Raw genomic sequence first — 17,731 nt, forward strand, 5'->3', positions numbered from 1 at the left:
CCCATCTCGTGTAAGGCAAGGTTGCACAAAGGTAAAGTTGCTCCGTAGATAGGGATCTAGAAATTGAGCTTGTGTGATCTTTCTATGAACCTTATTTACACTAGTGGATTGGACTCAATGGAGAGTCCCCGGTTTTAACCCATAGGTGGGTTTTTCTAATAAAAAACTTCTTGTATTCTTTGTCTCTTAAACTTGTTCACATATCTTATTTACTTGCATATGCTTCGTGAATCATTTGAATTGTTATTTGATATGTGTTAGAGACTAAGTTCACATTACATATTATGAGCAATGAACTGAATTATTGTTGACTAGGACAAGTTGTAGTGAACTAAGTTTGATTCGTAGATTTGCATTTGATTAACTGACGAATCTGTACTTAGTTGACTGGTGAGCTTGACTAGTCAATTTAGCATACTTTAATTCATAATTGCCTTGTCATTGTTGTTCACATAATGAACTAATGTGTAAATGTGTTCAAGTTTAGCAATTATAGTTGTGAAACTAATCTGGGCAGACTCTGGTTAGTTGAGCATATTGGTCAATTTGGTTTTGTTCTTGCAACTACACTTTTTTCATTGACTAACTTGTAACTAGTTAACTAGCTCATTTAACTAGTCTACTTGCAAAGTTAAATTTTTATTTGCAGGATAATCTACCTAGTACCCAATTTCACATTTTGTGTACATCTCTGTATATCTCTCCCACGCTTCATGAAACTCTTCATTCGGCTTGAATGTCATAATTTTCCTCTTGTAGTTCTATGTTCTAGATACTGGGTAATATTTGTTCAAGAACTTTGTATATAATTGTTTCCAAGTAGTACTGCTATTAGCTAAAAGAGTGAATAACCATGTTTCCGTCTTATCCTTTAAAGTGAAAGGAAAAAGACGTAGCTTGATGGCCTTGGCAGAAAAACCCCTGATTAAAATATTTTTGTAGTCGCAATGCGATGTGTATGTTTGCATCCTCGTTTGGTAGCTCACAAAAAGTTGGTAAAATTTCAGCTTAATCTCAAAAGCATCGCCCTCTTGTTGTGCGGGATACATACTACAATTCGAACATCGTTTGCATGAGTAGCCAATGACTCTCTAAGTGGCCTACTTGCTTCAGGCTACCGCAATGCTATTGTAACTTTTTTGTCCACAAAATCAGTAAACAAATCATGTAGAAAAGTTCCCTGCAGTGAATAGTCCCACAAAAAATTAGTTTCTCGTTGCTGACGGCGCAATGTGAATTCTAATTCTGGAACAAATTGTGCAATCTGGGCAGTTTTTGATCTAGTGCTGACCATGTAATGATTTCAGCTATCTGCCAAATAACAAAAATTAAGATTAAGTTTTTTTACATAGCATTAATAAAGAATATTATAAAAACAAATTAGTTAGAACAATCCCCAGCGTCGGCTCTAATTTCTTGATAGGATTTTTAGTACTTGCGCAAATAGGGTTAAAATCAATGAAAATACTTGCAAGAATACAAGATAACCGTAGTATAATTACTCTTGTAGCGTCGTTGTCCCCAAAGATTGTTTGACTAATTTGTAATTAAATTAACTCTTAATTAATTATTAAAAAGAATTTTATCAAAGATTTTAGATTTTAGGATTTTAAAAGATTAAATTAACAATAAAAGAAATCTAAAAGTCTAAAAATAATGGTAGCAAAGAAGAAAACCATTTTTAGAATTAAATAATTATGAGCAGGGTTCTAAAAACATTAGGCGATAGTTGGGCAGCAAGCAGGGGAGTAGCGCCTAGTCGGATTTATGTAAATTTATTATATATTTAGTAAATAAGTGTCTATTTACACTTAAAAAACAAAAAACTATACTTGTATGGATAATAAAATAATGATAAAATGCAAAAATAGAAGTAGAAGAATATACAAAGTACATCCATCTAACAAGTTCAATATTTAAAAAATAATAAGTATATAATCATAATGAGGAGTATTCTTGGATGATAGACTAAATTATTCTTGTTCATGATCCTTGCATTGGATTGGACATAGACTAAATTATTTAACCTTGTTGTATCTAGTTTATTTCTTTTCTTTGTATGTATCCCCTCAAAAGTGCTCCAATTCATTTCACAATTGGATGAACTTGTAGTCAATCCATCCCTTGCAAATTAGGTACAACATTTCCATAAGTATACCACCATGAAACTAAAAACAAAAAAAGCACACAATTAATAAATATTTATGAAAAAAAAAAAAAAAACCTCTTAGGACCACCTAGGAGCCGCCTAGCTCTAGATCGATTTTTCGAAATGATTTGCCCTGAATCGCGGGAGGCCTTCACCACCTAGTGCCTAGGCGGCCACTTGAGCCGATTTTTAGAACACTGATTATGAGAGAGACTAGGGTTTAGCCATACCATTAACAATCCTATGCAATTCTATCAACTACTTATGAATTTCCACATACATGCTTTGAAGGTTAGGTTTTCCTCATGCATATTTTCCTCGTGATGCTCAAGTGAAAATGTATATCTAACATGCAATCCATCTGTGATGTTCAGATCAAATATAAACATGTAAGACTCATTAAGATTTGTGAAAGCCCTCTGAAAAATCATGTAGCCATTAAGAGCGTGATGTTCGCCTTGAATGAACTTACAATTACTAATCACAAGAAGCCCTCCTCAATTTTAGGGTGATGTTTCTAACAGAAATTGCATGAAATTACTTGTCTAATTACCCATGTTTCTAACAGAAATTGCATGAAATTACTTGTCTAATAACCCTAATGGTGGCCAATCACTAAGTCAATTAGATAGTTTGTACCGGTGATTAATAATTCAAAGCAAGCATGCATCCATTCATAAGCAAATGAATAAAATCACATATTCATGCTAAGGCTTATGGCCTAACCCTAGCAAAAGAAAATTAGTTACACATACTCATAATAATACTAGAGAAAATATTATTATTAAGAAATAGATCGAAAACACCTTAAAGTAAAAGTCTGAAAGTCTAAAATCTTCAAGAACCCTAGCCAAAGTTATTTTCTCCCAAACGCGCATAAAGTGACACACCCCGACCTAAATCAGGGCGTGTTGACCGTCACGTAAAAGTGACGTAACCATGTGCACAGTGTGGAAGCAAAATGATATAGGGAAATATGAATAAATAAAACCAAACTACTAAAAGTACTAGCTAAAATAAGGTGATAGTGCGAGATTAAGTGTGAAATACACAATCAAAGCATAAATAGCCTAAGTGCAATCCAACCCAAAACATAAGTCTAAGTTCCTAATTGGTTTCAAAATATTAGGGACTTAACATAAATGATCCACATCCAAAGTAAAACCATATGACACTACACAACGTCGAAAGGCAATTTAGTCCTTCACGCCATCGAGGATAACATAATTCAGGACGGGTTGTCACATAAAGGAACCCTCCTTATGGCAGGCTAAAAACCTTATTTGTATTACATAAGCATTCCAATTATCCCTAATAAAAGTCTTAGGGTTTGACTAGGAAACCAAATAATAATAAACTAAACTAGAAATAAAAATCCAATTAGAATAGGAAAATTTGTACTATAACTGCCCAATCATGTTTTAACCCTAAAACTCCTCCAAATCCGGCCCAAGATAGCTTGTGTTAAAGATTATAACAATCTAAACACATCTTCAGAAATGACCGAATCCAAAATAGGTCATCTTGGGCTCCAAAACTCACAATCAAGCCCGAAATGTTAACTTTCCAACATCGCACACTGCTCCTTTATTATGTCGCCATAAAATAACCGCATGGTGGAAAAATATGATATTTTGATACAATCAAGCTCAGTAACTCATGAACATCCTCCAGCTCGAATTACTCCAAAATTCATCCATTTGATCACGTTTCATCCCAAAGGAAATCTAAAGTCCTATATTGAAAATACACTTCAAAGTATCAAACTTCTTCCAAAATAATAACCAAAATAAACTAATATTAGGGAAAAATATATGATATAAAAGTGACTCATCAACTCACTAGGTACAAAAGGCAAGTTCCCACAAATATGGATTGTATAGAGACAAAAGTGGTGGAGCTCAAGGGGTATTTTGAGCTGGAAATCAGGCCCATGCATGTGAAAGCCGTACATCGGCCGTTTCTTAACTCTCTCAATATTCGTGGGTACCCATTGCTCGCCAGACAGTTATTGATGCAGTTGTAGGTATGGGTCTCATTTGTATCATAAATAATGCACCGATTACCTGCTGAGGCACTCATGCCAAAGCATGTGAACCAACCCAAAACAAGTAGGGGCCACAACACACGGCAGCTACATATTGGCTATTCACATAAACAATGGGAGAGGCCCTTTGATGAGTCCCTTTATATTATATATTCTACCATATTCTTGGTATTAATTTTTGATTATTTTGTGAGAATTTTGATACTTTGAATTATATTTCCAATGTAAGACTTTTGACTTCCTCTTGAGTAAAAAGTGGCCAAACGGATGAATTTTGGAAGGATTCTAATTGGAGGATGTTCGTTATTTTTTTAGCTTGATCCTTTCAAAGTTTCATATTTTTCTACAAAGACAATAATTTATGGCTATGAAATAAAGGAGCATCTCGCAGTGACGTTTTGGGCCTTTTGGCGTCCAAGATGATGTCTTTTGGTTTTAAGGCCTTCTACAATTATGTTCGGGAGATCTCTTTAATTCAAGTCGTTTTGGGCCTATTTTGGAACCCTGAAGATCTAGAAACGTGGCCGATTTGTGGTTGGACAGATTTCACATATTTGATTAGGATTACTGTGGATGCAAATTTCCACCTTCTTCTCCTTTGACGAAAATGCACTTGCAAAATAATAACATCTAAGATTATGGCCAAGAGCTTCATGCGCCCAAGATAAATTGTTTTTTTTTTTGGGGGGGGGGGGCTTTAGCCGAAGAATATCCGATATCAAAGTTAGAATTTTAGAGAGAAAGTGTTTAGGGGATTTTAGGGAGAGAATCAACTTAACTTTTTGGAGAAAAATTGGACTATTTATAGGGGTGTGGCCAGCTCTATTTGGAGAATAGGGACCTGCCATTTATGGTGGTTTTATGAGGTTAATTGCAAGATATTATGTGAAATAATAACTTGCAATTAACTTGGTAATCAATCCCAATTTAAATAGAATAATTGGGAGTTACCTTTTGGGTGAGGATTCGATGAGGAGTGATGAAAGAGTTTTGAATAAATATCATTTTGATCACCTTTGACTCTTCCTTGATTGAGCCGCTATTGTCCATTGCATGCGCGTGGGAATCCCGGTGGGAATCCCGGTGTTCCTCAAGGGTAATTTGTCTTTTTTACCCAAAAGTCCACATGTCGCCTCCATAATTTTCTTGATTATTATTGGCTCCACAATTATGTTTCCTAGTTTTTGGAAGACCTTTTCTAGGAAGGATTTTATTTTCTAGTATTATAAATTAGGCTAATTAGCCATTAGGGAGAAGGACGCATCAATTTGGAGAACTTTGCTAGACTTTGAGGATTTGTATTCTTCTTTCAAGATGCTTTCTATCCTTGTTCTTAATAATATTTTGTTTTATGGTTGTTTGTAACTAATTTCTTTTGCTAGGGCGAGGTCACGAGTCTTAACAAGAATATGTAGTTTCTTTTGAATTTGCTTATGATATTATGCATTCAGATTTTGAATTATTAATCACTGTGTTTAAACTATCTATTTGTCTTAATGGTTGATCACCCTTATGATTTTTAGAAAAGTAATTTAATGCAATTTTGGTCGGAGGTCAATCCTTGAAATTGACGAAAGCTTCTTGTGGTTAATATGTGCATGTTCACTTAGGATGAATACTATGTCTTAAGGGTTGCATAGTTTTTCATAAGGTTTCGCAAAATTTAATGAGTCTTGCATGTTTAGATTTGATCTGAATACCATAGACGGATTGCATATTTGATATACGCATGTGTAAGTCATAAGTAATTGAAAGAATTACACAAGATTGTTAAGGTGATGGTGGAACCCTAGTGCTTTCATAATTTAATTTTCAAAACCGTTTTCTTTTACTTTATTTTATTATGCCGATTTATTTAATTATTTCTATTAAATTCATTTTTATTGTTTTGAATCACAAAATCAATCTTTTCCAAACTTTATTTGAAATAATTAATTAAGAATTAGTTTAAATAAAAATTATTCAATCAATTCATGTAGAGAATGGTCTCACTAGAGCTGCTATAATACGATTAAATTGTACTCTTGCAAGTATTTTAAGTGTTTTTATCCCTACATTTGCATATGGTAAAAATCCTATCACCCTTCCAACTTACACGACAACTGTCAGCACTAGATTAAACCTTCAATCAACCATTGATCAACTCCATGACGTTTACCCAACTTCACCTCTATACTATCACTAAACGTTAATTACTAATCACCAGTATACTATCACTAAACATTGCTCACATCGCACCTCAAACATACTTTGCTAACTTAGGAATCTAACCCAATCTAACTAGTACTACCACAACGGTGCCCTCTGATACCAAACTTCGTATTCATCCAGATCACCTAGCATCTCAGTCCACAGGCTAAAAACTTTTGCGAAGGTCAACTTCACACTGTCCGTTAGTCCTTGAACCGGATAATGTGCTCGGGATTGAATCACCCAATTGCCCTAGCAATTGAACTGGGGTGGAAATGCTCTCACTTCTTGTCACGGGCCATATTCTACCATGACATGATTAGCAACACAAGGTTGTACAACAAATAAAAGGTCATCATCATCAAATAGTTTTTATCACAAATGGTTTTTAAAATTGACCTAACTCCTAGGAGTGAGCACTTGAAACCGAAACACAATCAAATCGGACTGCACTGAACTGTTCAGTTTGTGCTGTTTTGAAATGGTTTCGGTTTGAAACTGAACTGCAGTGAAAAAACGGTTTGATTTCGGCTTTGAACATTCAAAATCACACTGCAACCAAACTGCACTGTAAAAATTAAATAAATATGTTATTTAATATTAAGTGTTGAGTTCTAATTGATTATTTAGTCGAGTCTATACATTTTACATCGTAACATTGCTAGAACCTCTTCAACTCTAACTCAGTAACTCTATTCGACTATCGCCTCTCCTTCTCGACTCGACACTTCAGACTTCATTCTTCAGTAAATTGTTTTCTCTCTGCCACCATGTGATTCTTCCTCCAAATTCTTTTCTCCATTCGCGTTCAGCATTGTTTAACTTCCAACTCCTAACGGCACCCCACTCACCAGAAGCATTTATGTAGGACAAACGGACTTGAGACAAAAATCCTTTATTTCGGTTTTTGTTTACGGGTAGTAAAAACTAACATTTTCATGAGCTCAGCTTTTCCTAATTTTTATACCTGATTGATTTTCTTCTTAGTATATTGATCATGAATTTTTATTTTTAGTTTTTTTGCACTTGGGTTGGATTGTATTAATGGCATAAAGCATTAAGTTTGCAAATAATTTGAAACCAGAGCCAAACCGCAACTAAATGGTTTGGTTCCAATGCGATTCAGCTTCAAACCGCATCGAATCAAACCACAAAAAGAAAAATCAATTTCGGTTTCACCCAAATCACACCGAACCAAACCGTGCCCACTCCTAGTAACTCCTTATTTGGTTCTTCAATTTTACAATCAATTAATGTTGTCTCTGAAAATACGATGTTACGTGGATTGTATTTTAGGTCAATTTCAAGGATTATTTGTGAAACCCTTGTTGAATAAAGCAAAATGTCCCACGTTGGCCATCTCACATAACAAATCACAACTTATATAAAATGTTTGCACTTCTAATTATACCGAGACCTTTTTGCACACAACCCCATTCCTTTGATTGTACGGGTGACTACATAGGGACAATATCAATGCTATTAGGGAGGATAAATTAGTGTATAAAATTTAGGGTGATTTTGTGAAAAATCAATACAATAGATCAACAAAATTTATATTAATTATAAACAAGTCAATCATGTACTGTGATACTTAAATGCATTTAAAATAAACAAAAATTACAAAATCTACCAATACAGCTAGCACCCACTTCAACTAACACTTTATTTCTCATATTTTTATATTTAGAATAAGTAATATGAATCACACACTGCATTGCAGTGTCTATTTCCTGATTCATACACTATGTTGCAGTGTCCATTTACTAGTTTCATTTTTTCCAAATCACTCATACGCCTTATGCAAGTTCCTTTGTACATTTGGATTCAGACACTGCAATGCAGTGTTCGTTTCATGGTTCTATTTGTTTCATCACTCAACGTCTCCTACACTTCACATCTCACGCAACTCCTGATTTTTACATTTAGATTCAAACACTGTAATGCAATGTCCGTTTCCTAGCTCTTTTTTTTTACATTAGATTCAAACACTATAATGCAGTGTCTATTTCCTGGTTCTGTTTTTTTTACATTTGGATTCGGACACTGCAATGCAATGTCCATTTCCTGGTTCCCCTTTTTTTTTTTTTTTTTTTTAGATGAGTAGACCCCTCCATGTAAACTAAAGGCGGCAGAGTGTGATAGAATATATATGTTCTAACTATTTATCAGATTCAGATTATCTCAAGATCAGTTCCATAGGAATAGAAATCCAACGGCCAAAGCATCTTCCCTCGCCTCTCTTCCCCCTCAACTTCTCTTTCTCCCTCACACCCCCACACCCCATCGTTGTTAAACAACCCAAATTCAATTGTAGTTCATCTATGTTCTAAGTCCAATTTATTTTTTTCGCTATCCCTTACTATTTTAGCTTTTTTGTCATCTCTTTCGTTTTCATCTTTGAGATTTGTCTCTCTATAATTCTTCCATAGTTATAAAAAGATCTTTTCAACCAAAAGATATTGGTTTGTACGGCCCCTCTCTTTGTTGTTTCGTTAACATCGGCTGAGATTTTAAGGTCGAGAGACTTGCAATTGAGGAATGTGGCGGTGTTGAGACTGATTTTGGAGAGGTAAGGTGAGGGACCTACAATTGGTGGTTGTGGGTTGGATGGGTTGTGGAAGTATTAGGGCTAATTTTGATGCGGGGTTGAATTAATTTGAAATTTGGGGAGTTGGTGGTTCGAGGTTGAGAGCTTCGAAGTGAGGGAGAAAAAGAAGAGTTGAGGGGGAAAGAGGCAAGATAAGAGATCTTGGCCGTTGGATTTCTATCAATGGATGAGATCCATTGGTCCGAAGGATCTCACAAAATTGATCCGAAGAGAATCTAAGTTCGTATTTATAGTAGCTTAAGCCTATATGACATTTATCGAGAGAGAGAGAGAGAGAGAGAGAGAGAGAGAGAATGATATAATAGTCAAATACTAACTATTTATAATGACTTAAAGCCTAAGGGCATTCATCATTGATCTATGCCTAATTAATAAAAATATATCATTGATTGAGTCCAAAACAAAAATATGTCATTGATATATGGCTTAATAGTAAAATTTTTATTGACTTTTGACTAAATTACCTTAAAATTTAATGCCTTCAGTATGAAAAGTGGGCATCCAGTTCAATAATGCATTGCTATGTAGACAAAGTCTTACACATAAATGTTATTAAAAACGAAAACTAATGAAAAGTCTAAAAAAACTCTAGTTTTAATAAAAAATGACAAATAAATGTGTAATGAATAGTACCAAGAAGAGGTAAAAAATGTGGTTTTTTGTTAAAAGTGAATAGTACTGGGAGTGTTTCGTTAAAACTCCCTTATTAAAAAGGATAATGTTAGGAAGATCAAATTTTTTAAATCAAATTTACAAACCAATGATGTGGTTGTTGATGATTGAATATTACTTAAGCATTAACGTGTTTATTTCATATTGCTAACACATCGTTTGGTTTGTAAATTTGGTTTAAAATTTTGATCTCTCTAGCATTATTCTATTAAAAAATTCCAACTATTGATTGCTACATGATGTGACACATAAAAAATAATCTCTAGCATATTTTTATTACTACATATAGCTTACCAAAGGGAAAAATGTAAAACAAATAGTCATTTACTCATCAACTTGTCTCAAATTTGTGTAGTATTTGATTGTCTCTGGGGCCTACTTCAGCTTTCTCTCTATATCGCTTTCTCCACCCCCATGTAGTTTGTATTTAATCTAATTTCTAATTACATTCTGCTTGAGCTCGCACGTTCGTAACGACAAATACTATCCAACTATGCTAAGATATGGGGAAAACACGAAAGGATCTAAAACATCGACTTAAAGCTCCGCATAGCCCAACAGGGGGCATTTTTGTCCTTTTACAAATTTCCAAAAAAAAAATTATGTTGTATATACAAACACGTCATAACTACGAGATACGAAATATAAATAGTGACATTCGGGGACGGAATTTCATACGAAGTGTATTCAACAATACATGGAGTGCTAATAAATAAATAAAAAACCTTAAAAAAATAAAAGACAATAAAGAAAAAGTTGAGTAAATGGGAGTAAGAATCAAACTGAGCGGTTCACTTACCTTCTTGGTTATCTTATGGGAAAAATCTTCCTGGTTCTCTTCTAGAGAAAATTATGATATATAATCTTAACTCCTTTATTGAAGCCTAGAAAATTCTGCCTTCCAGTAGATGACTAGAGAGAGCGTGCAAAGAGATTGAATAATTTTGCGTTAATAACTCTTAAGATGTGTTAGGTTAATTGTTTCCTCTAATCTGCAAAGAGCCTGAAATCTGAAATTCCAATAATTGTGCACATTTACAGATGTTCATAACAATTGAACAACTACAAATAAAACTACAAGCAAATAAAACATTTCTTGGAAGTCAATCGAAATCATCAGAAGATCAAAATTATGGAAAAGAAATGAACAGTTTTGGCATTGAAATTGAAGTACCTGCTGTGGCATAACTGCCCCAGCAAAATGAATTCTAAGAAGCACAAAAAACAGACGATGTGAGTGAGGGGTCTGTGCGGTTGAGTTGGTTTCTCCCTTTTGTATGAACAGTGGGGACTGAGTAACCCGTAGTGGCGCTCTAAACGTGTGGTAGGTTGCGGTTTCTATCGTGCAAACTCTGCAACCGTACAGCTGCCTGTGGGGAGTTCGCTGGTTTTAGAGTGGTTTCAATCTGGAGTGCTTCTCTCTATATTTTTATTTTTATTTTTTTTGGAAAGAAAGAATGTGATCAGCATTTGTGGGTTAAGTAATCAAAGGGTCAGAATTAATCTAAAAGTATTGGTGCCTTTCATCTGAAGCTTGTAACCTCTCATTCTTGATGTGCGTGCATACATTGTTCGCAATGTTTTTTTCTTTGTGTGATGGCAAAGGCAATAAGATTATAAGATTAAAAAGAATGACCACGAGTAAAATCCGTTTGAATACAATCAAATAGAAGAGCTCTATGAGCTGAACTCGGAATAGAATCATATCTAAATATTCTATTTTCTGAATTACGATTTTAACACTTTTATTTGTGTATTACGAATATAAGTTAAACCTTTTATATTGGGATAGTTTTGTGCTGTTTTTTTTGTGAAGTGAGCATTTTTGGCATCCAAGAAAGCTTCACCATTTTTATGCTTTCACTATATATATAGATATAGATAATTTAAGAACTCAGCTGCTAGCTCTCTCTTTTTCCCTCCACAAACACACTCCTCAAAACTCGTAACGCGATTCTCTAAAAACGGCATATCAGCAAAGATCGGTCTCTCTCTCTCTCTCTCTCTAAACACCCCCCATCTCATGAAACATTCGACCACAACCTTCTTCCTGTAGCAATAAAACAATGTCTCTTCCCATTTCATCCAATTCTTTGGGCACACTTCAGCCTTTCCCAATTCAATAGAGTCACATTACATTACTATTTTCTTAAGAAACCATTTCGTTTCGCTACATTGAATACAACGTTGATCGAAAATTGTAAAAAGGGATCGAAGAATTTGGTAATCGAAAAGAAAAGGAAGTAGAGAGATTGGTATAGCTAGACAATGTCAACTTCCCAGAACGGAGAGCCGTCAAAGAAGGCGATAAAAACCCCAGGGGGTTCTGGTAGCTCTCAAGACAAAGCTAATTCGAGTGGCCAAACTGTTAAGTTTGCGCGAAGAACTTCAAGTGGACGGTATGTGAATCTGTCGAGAGAAGACCTTGATATGTCCGACGAATTATCCGGGGACTATATGAACTACACAGTTCATATTCCTCCCACCCCGGATAACCAGCCCATGGACACATCCGTGGCCGTCAAGGCAGAGGAGCAATATGTTTCAAATTCTTTGTTTACCGGAGGGTTCAATAGCGTGACTCGTGCGCATCTCATGGATAAGGTGATTGATTCAGAGGTGACTCATCCTCAGATGGCTGGAGCCAAAGGCTCTGCATGCATGATGCCTTCTTGTGATGGTAAGGTGATGAAGGATGAGAGAGGAGTTGATATAACCCCTTGTGATTGCCGGTATGAGCTATGATACTCAAATTAATTACTAGTTTTATTACTATGGTAATAAGATCTTAAAATCTTCGGGTACTAAAGCGAAGCTCAGAAATTCAAAACAAATAATATCAACTAGTACATTTGGATAGGATTTTCAGTCACTTTTTCTCCCCCTGTACTACTCCTATTATTACAATCAAGGGAGCAGAAAACGTGACGTGAGTGCAGAAATCGGTTCCCTTTTGGACGAGGGTTAGATTTTGCATTGTGTAATTTTAGCGAGTCTTAAACATCTACTTTTTTTTTTTATCGTATTCGAATTGTGTTTTGTAGGTTCAAAATCTGTAGAGATTGTTACTTGGATGCACAGAACGACACTGGCCTTTGTCCGGGCTGCAAGGAGCAATACAAAGTAGGAGACGATTATGATGAGCCATCAGATTACAACAGTGGAACGCTGCAATTGCCTGGCCCTGATGGAAAAAGGGATAACATGTCTGTGATGAAGAGGAACCAAACGGGAGAATTTGATCACAATAGGTGGTTGTTTGAGACCAGCGGGACATATGGTATTGGCAATGCTTTCTATCCCAAAGATGACGGGTATGGTGATGGAGGTGGTGATTGCTTTGTAGGGGGCTCGCTGGATGCAGATGACAAGCCTTGGAAGCCCCTCAGCAGGGTATTGCCGATCCCAGCTGCCATTATCAGCCCCTACAGGTTAGTATATAAATTTTTTCGCTCACTACAGAGTTTTGCACGTGTTGCATTTGTTCACGCAAACAAAAAAGTGTTATGCATTAATCGTACTTTCGCAATAAAAAAAAGCTTCGCGTAAATAATAAAACATAAGAACAATGTTAGATGACACAAGAACAATGTAAGATGAAGTAATTATGTGTTCATACTGTATGATTATGCAATATAATTAAGATGACTTGACGAACAATTAATATATATTTTATGTTGATCATCGTCTTCTAGGTTACTGATCTTCGTTCGATTAATCGTGCTATGTTTGTTCCTGCATTGGAGAATAGTCAATCCAAACAATGATGCAAGATGGCTGTGGCTCATGTCGATTATCTGCGAAATATGGTTCGCCTTCGCTTGGATTCTTGATCAGACTCCAAAGTTTTTCCCCATTAATCGTCTGACCGATCTTGAAGTCCTCCACGACAAGTTTGACATGCCAACACCATCCAATCCAATGGGCCGGTCTGACCTCCCTGGCATTGACATCTTTGTATCCACTGCTGATCCTGACGTGGAGCCACCTCTCACCACTGCCAACACCATCCTTTCAATCCTAGCCGTTGATTACCCGGTTGAAAAGTTAGCATGCTACGTCTCTGATGATGGAGCTGCCCTCCTCACCTTCGAGGCAATGGCGGAGGCTGCTAGTTTCGCGGACTTGTGGGTCCCCTTCTGCCGGAAGCACAACATTGAGCCAAGGAATCCTGAGAGTTACTTCGCGAGGAAAGTTGACCCAACAAAGAACAAGAGTAGTCTGGACTTTGTGAAGGATAGGAGGAAGATCAAGAGGGAGTATGATGAGTTCAAGGTGAGGATCAACGGGCTACCCGATTCGATCAGGAGGCGGTCCGATGCTTTCCATGCCAGGGAGGAAATGAAGCAGTTGAAGCATATGAGGGAGAATGCAACTGACCCTTTGGAGCAAGTCAAAATCACCAGGGCTACATGGATGGCTGATGGCACACACTGGCCTGGTGCTTGGGCTGTTCCTTCACATGACCATGCCAAAGCTGACCATTCAGCAGTTCTTCAGGTAACATTAGCTCGTCTCGAATTCAAATAAAACTATTTGCCCGTTTACCGATCACCTCTCAAATTCTTAATCATATAGCATAGAAGCGCTAACAATTTAGTAAATTAATACAACTCTAGCTGTTTGCTTGTGCGCACTTCACTATTTGGCCATGGCTTGAACAGTTCTTTTTATAGTTCTTCATTCAAAAATCAACCTTAAAAAAATTCAACCTAATCAAAAATTGTTCTCAAATAGCTAAACGATTTTCAGTTAGATTGAATTTTTTAATAGGATACTCTCAATGATGACCGATTATCAGCTCATATCATGGGAATATTGTGGATTGAAGTCAAACGAATAATTAGCATAATATTAGCTTACTAACTCGTTAGCGCTTGAGTGTTGTTGATAAGCATCTGGTTCGTAAATGCGGCAGAAACAATATTACTCAAAACTTTGATGCTGCATTGTCCATAGGTGATGTTGAAGCCTCCTAGTCCTGACCCCCTCTTGGGAAATGCCGATGATGACAAGCTCATAGATTTCACAGATGTGGATATACGCCTCCCGATGTTTGTCTACATGTCGCGAGAAAAGCGGCCGGGTTATGATCACAACAAGAAAGCTGGCGCCATGAATTCGCTGGTGAGAGCATCCGCCATCTTGTCGAATGGCCCTTTTATTCTCAACCTTGACTGTGATCACTACATCAACAACTGCAAAGCTATCCGTGAAGGGATGTGCTTCATGATGGACAGAGGCGGTGAAAACATCTGCTACATTCAGTTTCCTCAGAGATTCGATGGCATTGATCCCTCAGATCGCTATGCCAATCACAACACCGTGTTTTTCGATGGCACAATGCGTGCGCTTGATGGTTTGCAGGTACCTTAATCAATTCGAAGCTAAGTAAATTTCTATGGTACAAACTCATGTAACAAACAAACATTTTTAAAAGGTTCACTTTTCTATTCTCGGATATGGAAATTGTGAACGGTTAGATTAGTGCGTATGTGATACAAGTTCGAAACTCGGTGATTAAGTTACACACATTATATATATAAAATCAGTATGCATGAATCATGGGTTTGCAGGGTCCGCTGTATGTGGGAACCGGGACCATGTTCCGGCGTTTTGCCTTGTACGGTTTTGATCCACCAAATTCTAAGAAATTGCGGGTGAAGAAGGATGCTGTGAAACAAGGAGAGCCTTTGACACAGTCGAATACCCAACCTTTGACAGCCAATGACTTCGATCCGGATCTTGACACCAATCTACTTCCAAAGCGTTTTGGAAATTCGAAAATGCTGGCGGAATCCATACCGGTTGCTGAGTACCAAGGCCGACCCCTAGCTGATCATCCTGCAGTGAAATTTGGACGGCCTCCTGGCATTCTCAGAGTTCCTCGTGATCCGCTGGATGCCACTGCTGTTGCTGAAGCTGTCTCTGCCATTTCTTGCTGGTACTTACATCATTAGCTAACAACATGACGTGGCAGTTGATGTATCAGTTGAAATATGATGGATCAAAATAATTAAATCTAAGTACTAGCTATGCATTTGCTTCAAATTAACATTGCGTGACAGGTACGAGGACAAGACCGAATGGGGAGACCATTTGGGGTGGATTTACGGGCCAGTGACAGAAGATGTGGTGACAGGGTACAAAATGCACAACCGAGGATGGCGTTCGGTGTACTGCGTTACCAAGCGTGACGCATTTCGAGGATCAGCGTCCATTAATCTCACTGATCGACTCCACCAAGTACTCCGTTGGGCAACAGGCTCTGTCGAAATTTTCTACTCTCGGAACAATGCCTTCCTCGCCTCATTGCGCCTCAAGTTCCTACAGCGTATTGCCTACATCAATCTCGGTGTCTACCCTTTCACCTCGATCTTTCTCATCGTGTACTGCTTCCTGCCTGCGCTCTGTCTCTTCACAGGACAGTTCATCGTGGCGAATCTCAGCATCACGTTTTTGATCTACTTGCTAATCATCACCATATGCCTCATTGCTCTGGCCATCCTGGAGGTGAAGTGGTCAGGGATCGAGTTGGAAGAGTGGTGGCGAAACGAGCAGTTTTGGCTCATCTCCGGAACCAGCTCTCACTTGGCTGCGGTTGTGGCAGGGCTTCTAAAAGTGATGGGAGGGATTGAAATTTACTCTACCTCGACGTCCAAGCCAGCTGGAGAGGACAACGATGATATATATGCTGACCTCTACCTTGTGAAGTGGACTTCCCTCATGATCCCTCCAATTGTGATTGGAATGGTGAACCTAATCGCCATTGCCGTCGCGATTTCAAGGGAGATTTATGCTCTGAATCCTCAGTGGGCGAAGCTGATCCGCGGTGTGTTCTTCAGCTTTTGGGTTTTGGCTCACTTGTATCCTTTTGCCAAGGGTTTAATGGGAAGAAGAGGGAAGACGCCTACCATTGTGTTTGTTTGGTCAGGTCTCATTGCCATTACACTTTCCTTGCTCTGGGTCGCCATTAACCCGCCAGCTCCTGGTGCTGCTGGCGTTGCAGGAGCCGGGTTCCAATTTCCGTGAGCTGGTCTGGCATTTTAATGACTTTGATTTTCAAATCTCTGACATCAAGTAAAAAGAAAAGAAAACTTGAACGACATAGCCGATCGGATTGGATTTAGAGTTTTAGGGTCAAGAAACTGTAGAAATATCAACTAGAAGAATTTACAGGTAGCTTTCGATTTCGCCCTCCGCCGTTTGAGGGAGAAGATTGTTTTGCTCTATGATTATACTCGGTGGTAAAACTACACGACAGTTTTACGGTTAGAATTGTTGTGTTGTGTGTATATAGGTGTTAGATTATTCTTTATAATTCGGGATTCTGTCCGTGACTGTAACATGTATTATAAAAATATAGTTTGATTTGTAATTAGTATAAGATTCTTATCTTAATAGGAATTAGTATAACCCTATATATGATAATGTTTTTCACACATCAATGCAAAGAGTTGTAATTTTACGTTGCGTCACTTGTCTAAGTATCTCTATTTGTATCTCTCTTTCTTCTTTTATTTCTTCTCTCGTCTAACCCAAAACAAAACCGACACCAATAGCAACCTCTTGTCGTACGCCATATTAGGTTTAGGAGTAATTAGGTTTTGTCCTTCTTGGTGGGCTGGTTGAGATCGGTTATGACTAATTAAATTGAACTTGATTTTAGTCCGTTGTTTGTTGTGTCAAAATATGAGATAGACTAGACTGAACATGATAAGTTATGAATCCACAATAAATAGGTTATCCATGTACATGAGTTACAAGTCATGTCTTACATATCTCTGTCAATCCAATCCCTAAATCTAATCTCATCCACCCCACCAAACAGCCCTTACGATGTTCCTCTCTTCTAGACACCAACAAAAAAAAAAATCCCTAAAATCTAATCTCATCCACCCCACCAAATAACCTTTAGGATGGAGAAATTTTTCATTGTGATAGGAACACAAGTAATACATCACGTGTTTTAATAGAAGTGGTGGGAATTTTTTTTTTTAAGTCATTAACTTTTTAGCATACATATCCCATCATTTATATAATGACACCCGTGTACCACTCA

The 17,731-nt window shown here is 37.2% G+C and overlaps 1 protein-coding gene across 1 annotated transcript; it reads left to right on the forward strand.

Annotated features, from left to right (window-relative positions):
* Positions 1 to 11,937: 11,937 nt before the first annotated feature.
* Positions 11,938 to 16,920, forward strand: LOC103949514 (cellulose synthase-like protein D4). The gene is made up of 6 exons (XM_048569304.1): positions 11,938 to 12,401; positions 12,702 to 13,100; positions 13,365 to 14,169; positions 14,629 to 15,036; positions 15,246 to 15,613; positions 15,738 to 16,920. The coding sequence occupies exons 1-6, from the start codon at positions 11,938 to 11,940 to the stop codon at positions 16,699 to 16,701; spliced, it is 3,408 nt and encodes a 1,135-aa protein (XP_048425261.1). The 3' UTR covers positions 16,702 to 16,920.
* Positions 16,921 to 17,731: the final 811 nt, after the last annotated feature.

The sequence above is a fragment of a genome, unplaced genomic scaffold (genome assembly GCF_019419815.1).
Source record: "Pyrus x bretschneideri cultivar Hongxiangsu unplaced genomic scaffold, Pyrus_bretschneideri_v1 Contig10, whole genome shotgun sequence".
NCBI classification, from domain to species: domain Eukaryota; kingdom Viridiplantae; phylum Streptophyta; class Magnoliopsida; order Rosales; family Rosaceae; genus Pyrus; species Pyrus x bretschneideri.